The sequence below is a fragment of the Spea bombifrons genome, chromosome 7, assembly GCF_027358695.1.
Source record: "Spea bombifrons isolate aSpeBom1 chromosome 7, aSpeBom1.2.pri, whole genome shotgun sequence".
Classification (NCBI taxonomy): domain Eukaryota; kingdom Metazoa; phylum Chordata; class Amphibia; order Anura; family Pelobatidae; genus Spea; species Spea bombifrons.
In genome coordinates, this window is record NC_071093.1 from 20,345,013 (window position 1) to 20,357,747 (window position 12,735).

Here is a 12,735-nt window from a genome sequence, read left to right on the forward strand (position 1 = left end):
CGGTCCGGCCGGTGGCATCAGCACGCAGTGGCCGTGTGCGATGGCCGCCTAATGATGAGAGCAGCGTGAGGGGTGAAAGCTCCTCCCCCTTGAACTCACACTGCTGGAGCACCGGATGTCGTGTTACTGACATCCTGTTTGCAAAGAAAACAGCAGTCTGCAGCTACCAGAGGACGGAGGTCAAAATGAAAAAGCCCCAAAGTGGAAGAAGTAGAAGGTCAGTAAACAAATTTTTTTTTGTACAAACTGTATAATATTTTTTTGTATTCATTAAAAAAAAAAAATCGGTATGTGTGTGTATGTAAGTATGTAAGCATAATGCTTTTTAAAATTATTATTAATTGTTTTTAAATTATTAAAAAAAAAAAGAAATCTCTGTGTCTGTATGTGTTCACAAGTTCAGCTCCCCAGTATCACCTCTGTCCCCAATCAGCCCCTCCCAGTGTCACCTCTGTCCCTATTCAGCCCCTCCCAGTGTCGCCTCTGTCCCCTTTCAGTCCCCCCATGTCATTGCTGTCCCCATTCAGCTCCCCAGTGCCACCTCTGTCCCCAATCAGCCCCTCCCAGTGCCACCTCTGTCCCCTTTCAGCCCCCCCATGTCATTGCTGCCCCCATTCAGCTCCTCAGTGTCACCTCTGTCCCCAATCAGCCCCTCCCAGTGTCACCTCTGTCCCCTTTCAGCCCCCCATGTCATTGCTGTCCCCATTCAGCTCCCCAGTGTCACCTCTGTCCCCAATCAGACCCTCCCAGTGTCACCTATGTCCCCTTGCAGCCCCCCATGTCATTGCTGTGCCCAATCAGCCCATCCCTGTGTCACCTCTGTCCCCAATCAGCCCTTGCAGTGAATTAATATTTGAGAGTGTATGGGCCCACTTTAAGGTATGATCCTGGTAGGGTACTCATATTAGCCTTTTCAATTTCCCTGCTGCTGTGTACTATACGTCCCATAATTCTCAGCCAGTACCATGGGAGACAGCAGGTTTTGCTTTTTTAGCATCCTTTGTTGCTATTAAATTTAATTATGTTAAACCACATTGGAATCATATTTGTATGCGTTAGAAAATCAGGAAAAGATGGACACGTATGGTGGGCTGATTTGGTGGCACAATGGGCCACTTGACTTGACTTGCCCCCCCCAGGCCTTAGGCTGCCAGCCCTCCCCTGGGCGCACAGCCACCCAATCAGCAGCTGGAGCCTCCAGGACTGGTTGGGGAGATCAGTGATCTCCCTAACAAGCCCGACATTTAGGAAACCATCTAAATGCATGGGCAATCTGGGCAGTTGTGTGTTTTTCCCCATACACATTCTACTTTAGGTATGAACTCAGAGCTCCTGGTACATGTTACTGTCAAACACCACCCCAATATGTGTTTAGCATCTCCTGAGTACCGTGCATGAATTTGTAGGGTTATTTGGGAGGTAAAAAGCTACCTTGTTCCTTGCTCTGCTTCAGTTTCCTTGCCTTGCCTCAGTTCCCATGTTTGCTGTAATCCATTCCTAGATTTCCATACGCTCTGTTTTGTGTTTCTGATTCCTTGATTCCGGTTTTGCTTTTAGCTTCAGCTCTGTTTCCTTTATAAGGTGTGCCCTACACGTTTGTTATGTTTATCTCAGTCTGCAGTCAGCAGTCTAAAGGTATGTCCTTGGTTTTGTGTTTTGTATTAGTGATTCAGTAGGCAGGGTTTAGTGTTAGGATCCACCGAATATTGAAGGTGTAGTGGTGGGCTAAGCATACTATGGCCATATGATGTGACGGAATCTCCAATTGTAATCACATAGTCCTAGGCTAGTTCCTGTGTTCATTGTCTGTCTCTTATGTACATTTGCCCTCCTTTCCCTTAATCATCTGAGAATTTTGGTTCCTCTCTCCTCTCCCCACGTCCCAGTTAGGATGTCCTATCCTTGCATAAAGGAGAAGTGTCCGAGCTCCTCACTCCATCCCCCTGTGTTCCTTGCCTTTTTCCCTGTCCTTAGTTGTGTTCTGTACCAGGTATGTCCTGTCTTCCTATGTTCCTTGCTCGGATTCTCTTTTCCTTGCTCTGTCCCCCCCTTGCTTGCTATGTTTCTGTGGTTACTCTGCTTAGCTTCCGTACTCCCAGCCCGCAGCATCCTGCACATGATTCTAGTGCTATGTCTCATGTCTGCTCCGGGGTGCTTGCAGGATATCACCAAGTTCTGCTTTGTTCTGGACAACATCGGCTGCTGTTTCAGGGCCCTGGTATGTGGCCGCACAACCCTAGATGTCCTGGAGAGTGCAGTCGCCCTTCACCAGGCCCTGTCTGACTCTGCTACTGCACAATAACTCCTGAACACAATCCTTGGGCGCTCTGGGTCATTACAGTCGTGTGTATGGAACCAGGTGGTGACACCTTGTGAGTATTTTTTGGAATTTTGACTAGTCAGTCTGTGCCCATGTCCTATTTTTGGGATATCGTTGAACCTGGCCAATTCAATTTACCCTATCAAATCATCCATTTTTTAAATTAGACATCCCATGGGCATTTAAAATGTTAGTATTTTAACTCTTACAACTACCATGCAGAATTTTAGCGCAGATATAGCGCTAATTTTAGGACTTGCTCATAAAAGAATAATTTTTACATGTAACCAATTTTTTTTTATTATTATTGTTTTTTTTTTACTAATCACATTGTAATTAATAAACTGGGCTCTATTGACTTCCATGGTTGAATGCAGTACATGAGTTCTCAGGAGGATCTGGACAGACCCTCTGTGAACTTGTTAGCTTTTCAGTTGGTGCTGCACATCTTGTAAGTGGCAGTAATGTCACTCAGTGATGGTGCTTGTTGTTGCTTCCTAAGCTCTGTTTTAGCCAGCCATTTTTTGGGGGGAGGGGGGCTTTCTTTCCAGTTTCCTCAGCTAGCCTCACTTGTGAGACCTCTATGCATTCTACAAAGCCCACTGTGGCGGCGGTTTTAACGCAGCTGGTACATGTACGGGCATTATTACAAATGCATTGCATAGTGAGCCTGTGGATGTGCGGGCTTTGTCATGAAGGGGTTAAGACTAGTTTACACTAGTACCAGCCAGACCTGTAATTTGTGGACAAGATAATTTTTGTATTACCTTTCTATCATATAATCTATTACCGTATTTGCTTAGTTATAAGACGACCCTGATTATAAGACGACCCCCCAAAATCTGAATATTAATTTATGGAAAAAGAAAAAACCTGAATATAAGACGACCCTATAAGAACAAATTTTTTTAAATAAAAGCTATGATTGAGAAAAATATTTTGTTTTTATTTCCTTTTTTCCAACCTGCCCCCCCAGTTATGCACATCTGCCCCCAGGCTTGCCACTCTGCCCCAGAAACACCTTATACCCCCTATATGCCACTGTGCCCTATGATATGCCTTTTAACCCTCTAAATGCCACTGTGCCCCATGATATGCCTTTTAACCCTCTATATGCCACTGTGCCCCATGATATGCCTTTTGACCCCCTTTGTGCCACTCTACCTCCAGAAATGTGGCATATAGGGAGGTATAAGGCATTTCTGGAGGCAGAGTGGCATTAAGGGGGTTAAAAGGCATTTCATAGAGCACTCTGCCTACAGAAATGCCTTATGCTCCCCATTTAACACCCCCCCCCCTCCATGCTTTTGAGTCCCCGGTGCATAGCCGCGGCAACATGTAGAGGTCCTTCCCCGGCTGTCAGAGATCATGGGGAACTCTGATCTCTGACTTCAAATTCTTTATTTAGACCTTGCAAATTCAAGGACCAGAGGTCATGAATCCATTTTGTTTCCAGCCTATATATAAATTTGATGTAGTTACCACCTCTCAAATGTTTGGTCACTTCATCAACCAAGTGGTAGTGCTTGTTATTAAGGTGAGTAACAAAAGAATTAAGGCTAACTGCATCTCCCCTCCAAATTTAAAATGCAGTCATCAATATATAAAAAATACAGGTTTTCCCCAATGGGAAATCGGACCATATAAATTCATCTTCCCACGTGCCGATAAAAAGATTAAGGAGGAACTCTGCAAACCTAGACTCTGGCCTCTCACACGGCATTCTTCTGAAGAAGGAGTCGAACTAAAGCTATAATAATTAGACTAGAATACAAATTTCCCATTAGTTACCACAAATTCACAAATCTATAATAACCCCCCCCCCCCTGGAAGCCTGCTCATATCACCTCAATCCTCTGGCAATAAATTGATAACTTCTTGCAATGTGACATACAAAAAGTAAAATCATATCTGAAAGATAATTAAAATTATGTAAAAAAAAACAAAAAAAAAACCACGTTGATTTCATTGTCACTTGTGTGGCATTTATCTTAACCCATAATGATTTTAATTTTAATGATGCGTTTTACCTCCAAACAGGGTACTAGCTTGTTCACCAGGGGTTTTTTTTAATAGTATCATTCCATTCAACAGCCACCGTGGCTCAACAACATCCCATTTGGGCAATTTAGGAAATAGAAACATAACTGTTCAGAACAAAAATGATTAGAGGACCAGCTAACCCAGATGCAACAAGAGTTTGCAGCCTAACTCTGTCCAATGTTAAGTCTCTACCAGAGGATACCTTAAAATAGGCTAGTAAGGAAAAGGAAGAATCTGAAAATAAATTCACCTTTATTACCTGTGACTAAAGCCTCCATGCCCTGGGCTCCTGGAGAGGCCTGAGAGACATCCTCCTACCTACAGACTCAGAGCCCTGGCCTTGGAAGGAGTTCTGTTTTTGGGGAAGTGGATATAGGGGACTACTTCTTCCCCCTGGTACAGAGTACCACATTTTCCCAATTACCAAAGACTGTGGAGCTCGGACACGGATTTAAGGTACCTGCATTTTGGGAGGGGGTTTTATTTGTGGTGTTTTACCCTCCATCGGGTCAGGACATACACGACAGAGACCTCTATGGCCATTATTTTGACCAAGATCAGATATCCAGCCAGTTTCGGCCAGAAGTCAGGAAATCGCCCGTGTTTACCATCTTCCCCACAGACTACAAGAGTGACCCCCTACTGGGCGGAGGTGGGCCGCGTGAAAATACTGTTTTAAACACCAGTGTGTTCCCATTAAACAGAGTTCCTGATTTTATACCTTTAAGCATCCCACATTTGTGTTCAGTGAAGATCATGAGCCCGTTGAGAAAATCCTCTGATCTCCCCCCGACTTGGCCAAGTAGCTTAAAATTGATGGAGGTCTCTACTGTTGCAACTTAGACCTTGATTCCAGCTCCCACTATACTACCTTGTGTCAGGGTTCCACCCTACCAGCCTGGACTCTGTGATAATCATAACACTGTCATGTCTACCTGCAGCCACTAGTGGCCACCATTCACTCTCAGCAGCACCCCTTTCTAATTATTTGGGATAGCTGAGCCACGTGACCTGAATTTAGCCATGCCCTTATATACCTGCTCTGCCCTTCTGTCTGTGCCTTTGCATTGTTAGGCTTGGATCCCTGTTAGCCTGCTTGCAGCTATAACTCATTGTACTTTGTTCTGATCTCCCGTGTATGACCTTGGCTATGTTTATGATCCAGATTTGTATACCAGACTTACCTATCTGTCCAGCCGTTTCCAAGCCGTGTCCCCTGCCTGAGGGCTACCAAGCCGTGTGCCCTGCCACTCTGGTTTCCCCTGTCCTCACTACAGTTCTCCTTGATTCTTTGATTCAGATTGCTTTTCTGTCTGTTGTGTGCCTGGTATCCCCTGCAACTGGTCTCCTACCCGACCTGCTCGCCTGGGTCCTGACACCTTGTAATGTTCTGTAGCTGAACACCACAAACTGGCTCTTTGGATACAGTGAGCATCTGGCCCCATTCCCCAATGCTGGTGTCCCATGCAAGTATAGTTGATTTATGTCTCATCAGTATTTATCTGTAAACCTATATCCTGTATCACATCCAGTATTTAGGTTTATAGTATGTATTTACCTTTCCAAGTTATATGTTGCATAAACATTGCCTACTTATATTATAAAAAAAAAAATATTAAGTTTTGTAGGATAAGCTGAAACACACTATAAAATCTTAGGTATAATATGGACAATTTACCCTCTTTTCGAAAGTTCTGAAAAGGGGTATCTATATTATACCAGAGTAAATACAAAAACAAAACTTACCTGTAAACTCATGGCTGCAGTGCCTCACATGCTGCAATCTTGTGATGAAACATTTAAATTATGTTATATAATTATCCTTTAATCTATTCCTTAACCCCCAGTTAAATCAATACAGCTCTATGCATGTTTAAAAGAAAGCCATTGCTTCTTTGCACAATGCAGGTCAATAGATGCTGAAGAAGCTTTGGAAATTCCAGGTGTTGTTGACGTGATAACAGCAGGGGATGTTCCTGGGACAAATGAAATTCAAGGACAAAATCATCTATTTGCAGAGGAGACGGTATACCGCACAAAGATTTTTTTGCAAAGCATATTGTATTTTTTTGAAAAAAATCTCAAATTTGTATTATTTTATATTGCATTTGCTGTTTAATAAGGACAAATCAATTATGTACCGGTGACAGACTTCTCTTAGATCCTTCTGAATAGCCATCCACCCTACTTTTGTTATTGTTCTGGGTCTATTCACTATTGATTAAGGGTTATCTTGACTCACCAGACTTGCCTTCACATGCCAATATTCATAATCTGTGCGTTTTTTTGTGAGTGTACATTTTGTGAGTTACAGGTGAGGTCAATGTGAACTTGCATGTCCTTGCCTGTAAATTGCAGGAAAAAAAAATATTTGAAAAAAAATCCAGAAATGATGGTCCTCTTTCTTTCCCATGTGGTGTAATCAAATAACCATTGGGGAATATGTACTTTTATACTGCATTTTCATTTCTTTGGTGACAGGTTGAATGTGTTGGACAAATTATCTGTGGAATAGTGGCGGATACCCCTGATCATGCAAGACGTGCAGTAGCCAAAGTGAAGATAAATTATGAAGACTTAGAACCAGTCATTCTTACTATAGAGGTAATTAAGTGGTTACATATCTTCACGTGAACTATGAAATTGTGACAGGATATAGTCGTACCTGAGAAGTTGTGGGTTCCAGCAACCTGGAGCCTACCCTTGTGGGATGCAAGGATGCAATGGGGTCAAATTACCATGTCAGGAAGGACATGGTAAGTGGTCTCGCTGATGTCAGTGGGTGCTTCCACCGTCATAAGTGGGCTTTCCCACCTATTTCCCCTTTAAATAGGGTTGTTGCCAGCTGCCATTGTGGGAAACAAACCCCATTTAAAGGGGAAGTGGCTGGGGAGTGGAGCTTGTCAGGACCACGCAACCCGGAGGATTCGCGTGTCAACCTGGAGAACCGGAGAAGCTGTCTTTCTCCCAGAGTTCTCCAGGTATGGATATTGTACTCAGCATTTTTACAGCTGGGCCAAAGATGCTGTCTATAATATATGACTTCCTCTTTTAACCATAATTTAATAAAATGTTGACTTTCATTTTATTGAGAAATTGTCGAATACAGAATCCCAGATGATAGGATTTTTACTATTTTAGCCTCTTTTTTTCATTTTACCTTTCAGGATGCCATTAAATATAACTCGTACTTTCTACCAGACAGAAAAATCCAGCATGGAAATGCAGAGGAAGGCTTTAAACGTGCTGACCAAATACTTCAAGGTAAAAAGAACATTCATACACTGTAATCCAGTATAATAATTGGTGGGTCCCTTTCTAAGATTTCTAACTTCCTTTCTCAACCCTACCATAGATTTACTTTAATTTGCCTCACTATAATTTCACTTATCCTTTTGTTTTTTTCTGAGAAAAAAAACACTTGTATCGTTATTGCTGCTATTGAGATAGGAACAAAATTATATTTTCACTAGCCTGTTTAAAATATCAGGTTCATGGAAATCATACTTTCCACCTATCCAAAAATGCATTGGCCTCTCCACAAACGCACCTATCTCGAACTACTCACCTTGCGGTGACGCTTGAATACTCTGCTCAACCATGATATCCAGAGATCAGCCTTGGAGGAAGAGATAGGGGCTTAGGGGCTTAGGGGCTGAGGAAGCGTGGGCAGCCATGAAGTTGATGGCAGCGGGAAAGGCTCCGGGACCAGACGGCCTCCCCCTACAGTACTACCGCATCTTCTGGGAGCAGTTGAAGACCCCCTTTACGACTCTCCTTAATGCTGTGCGGTAAGGGGATCTCTTACATCCCCATTCATTGATGGCGACGATTGCTGTGTTGCCTAAGGAAGGGAAAGACCCATTGTTATGCCAGAGCTACCGGCCCATATCTCTCTTGAATACCGACTTAAAAATATTTGCTAAGGTGATGGCTGCTACACTATATTTATTATGGACAGGGAAAGACGTGACAGGACTTATAGAGCATTCGATTCACCTTGCCCAGGCAATGGGACAGAAACTACTTCTCTTGTCAACGGACGCATAAAAAGCGTTCGACAGGGTGGCGTGGGACTTTCTGTTCCAGACTCTCCGGACCATGGGCTTTGGCCGGTTTTGGCTCCACTGGGTCATGTCGCTGTACTCTGACCTGTCCACACGAATTCGCCTGAATGGAGCCCTTACGGACTCCTTCTCAATCCGCAACGGTACCCGGCAGGGGTTTCCCTTGTCACCCCACCTCTTTGCCATCACTCTGGAGCCCTTCCTGCAAGCTTTTCGGAACGATCCCGGCATACATGGCCTGACTTACTCTGGCCGCGAACTAAAGGTGTCGGCGTATGCAGATGACTTGCTTTTTGATCTCACAACCGGTAGTCTCCCTCCCACACGTACACGACGCGTTACGGATATTTGGCTCCCTCTCCAACTTTAAAATCAATGCTGACAAGTCTGAAGTTATGGATGTTTTTGTCCACAGCTGAGTCCCGTGCTGTTGGCGCTTCTTTCCCATACAGATGGTGCCGTGATTTTCTCAAATATCTGGGAGTCTGGATCCTCCCCTCAACCTACAGGGTAAATTTCCCCAGTCTTCTGCAACAATTAGGACGTGACCTCCGCCGATGGGATCTCTCCCATGTATCATGGCATGGACAAGTTGGCGTAATCAAAATGAACGGCTACTCCTGCTGCTACAGGCACTATGCTGCAGCGCTTTCGATACGCGCAAATAGCGCGTTATGTTCGATCAGTGCTGGGCAAGCATCATCTTTCCAGGACTCTCATCCCATTTGAACAACTCGTCCGGCAGCCCTGTGTTCCCAGAGGGGGGATCTCCGTTATTTATCGCATGCTATTGGAGAGAGACTATCTGGTCCCTCTGGTGTTCATGGGGCGCTGGGAGGCCGACCTTGGGGAAACGCTCTTGGAGCCCCAGTGGATGAAGGTATGCGTCTTGACACACAAATGCTCTATTGCGACTCATTATCAGGACACAGCCTACAAGCTGCTGTCCCGGTGGTATAGGACCCCGGTGGCAATTAGCCGGGTTGTGCCGGGGAGTGATCCTGTCTGTTGGAGATGCGGGGAGAGAGTGGCACCTACTTGCACTCTGAGAAATCGTGGGGTTATATGAAGCGTTCCATCCTTGGTCATCTTCTCAATGCGGCTCGTAGCCGTATACCGCTTTATTGGAGGCATCCTGTGGCCCCCTCCTTGCGTCTGTGGGCTTCGCAGGTGGAAGAGATCCAGGTCTTGGAGGAGTTGATCCACCTGGCGTCGGACAGGATGGAGGCGTACACGGGGACGTGGGCTTGCTGGCTCTCCTTTCTCTCCTCTCCTGTGCTTGAGACGCTACTTCGGCAGTGAAATCTTGCTAGCCCTTTGCTTTTCCTTTTCTTTATCCCTCCCCCACGGTATCTCCCCTCCTCCTTTCCCCACCTCCCCCCTCTTTCTTTTTTCTTCTTTTTTTTTTTTAACCCTTATACCTCCTTCCTTTTTGTGTGTCGGTCTGTTTATCTCTACACTACATACCCTTAGGGTGACATGGACCTGCAGCAATTTGAATTTTGAATCTTGGCTTCCAATGCCTTCTACTCCACATTGCTTCTCGCCGTATGTTTTATTTCATGACCTGACGGAGGGGGCTGCATTTGGAATGTACCTTTTACTGACGATTTGTGCCTTATTATGCCTATGGACTTTGTCCATGTCATTGTCGATACTTCTATTTTGTGACACCTCCCTCTGTCTATATATTGTCTGTTCCCTTAAATCAATAAAATGTCATTTACCTAAAAACCTGCTTTACCTGTAATGTATCCAGGTGAAATCCACGTTGGTGGACAGGAGCACTTCTACCTGGAAACAAACACTGTTCTTGCAGTGCCAAAGGGTGAAGAGAATGAATTTGATATCTACCTTTCCACACAGGACATCACCTCAGCTCAGGTTAGCACTTCTACAGAGACAAAACTATGGAACATTTAATTAAACAAATACAGCTGAAACAGTTTGATGTTTAACCCCTTCACTCCCCTATAGACGTACCGGGACGTCCAAAAAACCCGGAAGGTCATCGGAGGACAGGATATCCCCTGCCCTGTGAGGACCTGCATAGAGATGTGTGAGAGTGTGATCGGTGCAGGGGCATCGCGGGGAGGGGAGTGAGAAACCATGTCTCTCACTCCCCTTCCCGTCCTGAAAGAGAAAAGCTGAAAAAAAAGTTAATTCATTAAAAAAATAATATTAAATAAATCATTAAAATAATAATATAAATAATACTAAAAAAATTATAATGTGAGCTGTGATGTCATTGTGACATTTTTTTTCTAATCTTCGCTAGTTTTTACTAAATTTCTCATTCTAAATTTTCAGCTAATCATCCAACTATGGTATCAAACGAAAGCTCTATCTCTCCTTGAAAAAACAATATATAGTTTACATGGGTACACTATTCACAGGAAAGGAGAATAATCGCTAAACCGACATACCCCAAAAATGGCAAAATTGCTCCGGGCTTTGAGGTACCAAAAACCCCTGGGTTAAACAGCAATGTATCTGTTTCTATTGTGGTCAAATTAAGCAACCTATTGCTTAACCTTTTAAGAATGAGAGCTGAGCAGACAGCAGGGCCAGAATGGGAATGAAAAGAAGCCCTGCAAACATTTGGAGACCGGCCCATATAGTTTATCTCACGGTTGAGCTCTTATACCCACACACACCCCTTATACATACCCAAGTCACACTATTTGCCGTACAAATAACTATAAAACATTCTTTTTATCACATTATTTGTATTAAAATGCCAGAAAGCAAAAGTGTTAAAAAGGCCCTAATAAATTAAATACATTACACATAATGGAATCAAAACATTTGCTACTGCAAACATTTTTAGATGAAAAAGTTCCATTTTATTCAGTGGAACAAAACAGTGTTCACATTATTCTTCACGATATACTTGTAAGAAACTTTTATTTATTTATTAATTAATGTAAACGATTTTTTCATATTTAATAAAAGCTATGATTGAGACATTTTTGGTTTTTGTTTTTAGATCCTTTTATTTGCCAACCTGCACCCCCCCCCCAGTTATGCACATCTGCCCCAGGCTTGCCACTCTGCCCCCTGATTTGCCTTTTAACCCCCTATATGCCCCTCTGCCTCCATAAATGCCTAATACCCCCTATATGTCACTCTGCCATATAGGGGGTTAAAAGGCATATCATGGGACAGAGTGGCATATAGGGGGGTATAAGGCATTTTTGGAGGCAGAGTGGCATAAAGGGGGTTAAAAGGCATTTATAGAGGCAGAGTGGCATATAGAGGGTTAAAAGGCATTTATAGAGGCAGAGTGGCATAAATTGGGTTAAAAGGCATATCATGGGGCACTCTGCTTCCAGAAAAGCCTTATGACCCCCTATATGCCACCCTGCCTCCCTAATATGCCGTATACCCTCCTATATGCCACCCTGCCCCATGATATGCATTTTAACCACCTATATGCCACTCTGCCTCCAGAAATCCCTTGTAGCCCCTATATGCCACTCTGCCTCCAGAAATGCCTTATACCCCTATATGCCACTCTGTCCCATGATATGCCTTCTAACCCCCTATATGCCACTCTGCCATATAGGGGGTTAAAAGGCATATCATGGGACAGAGTGGCATATAGGGGGGTATAAGGCATTTCTGGAGGCAGAGTGGCATAAAGGGGGTTAAAAGGCATATCATGGGGCACTCTGCCTACAGAAAAGCCTTATACCCCCCTATATGCCACTCTGCCTCCCTGATATGCCTCAACCCTCCTATATGCCACTCTGTCCCATGATATGCCTTCTAACCCCCTATATGCCACTCTGCCATATAGGGGGTTAAAAGGCATATCATGGGACAGAGTGGCATATAGTGGGTATAAGGCATTTCTGGAGACAGAGTGGCATTTAGGGGGTTAAGAGGCATATCATGGGGCAGAGTGGCATATAGGAGGGTACAATGCATATCAGGGAGGCAGAGTGGCATATAGGGGGGCATAAGGCTTTTACATAAAAAATATTATACATTTTGTTAAAAAAATAGTTTATTGACCTTCTACTTCTTCCACTTTGGGGCTTTTTCATCTTGACCTCCGTCCTCTCGTAGCTGCAGACTGCCGTTTTCTATGCTAACAGGATGTCACTGACATGACATACGGTGCCCCAGCAGTCTAAGTGCGAGGGGGCGGAGCTTCCACCCCTCACTCTGCTCCCATCACTATGCGACCATCAGATTGCTGGAAATCTACTCTAAACAGCCGATGTGTGCTGATGCCGCCGGCCAGAGCTACTTTTATACTTTTTTTTTTAAATGTAATATGCCGGATCGGCTTGCTAT

At 44.1% G+C, this 12,735-nt stretch overlaps 1 protein-coding gene across 1 annotated transcript in view; it reads left to right on the forward strand.

Moving 5' to 3' along the window:
* Positions 1 to 12,735, forward strand: part of AOX1 (aldehyde oxidase 1) — a 190,894-nt gene that overhangs the window by 116,706 nt on the left and 61,453 nt on the right. Inside the window, exons 19-22 of the mRNA XM_053471953.1 lie at positions 6,272 to 6,389; positions 6,845 to 6,967; positions 7,531 to 7,627; positions 10,190 to 10,314. Of these exons, the coding sequence (XP_053327928.1) occupies positions 6,272 to 6,389; positions 6,845 to 6,967; positions 7,531 to 7,627; positions 10,190 to 10,314 (463 nt within the window). The remainder of the gene's footprint in view (positions 1 to 6,271; positions 6,390 to 6,844; positions 6,968 to 7,530; positions 7,628 to 10,189; positions 10,315 to 12,735) is intronic.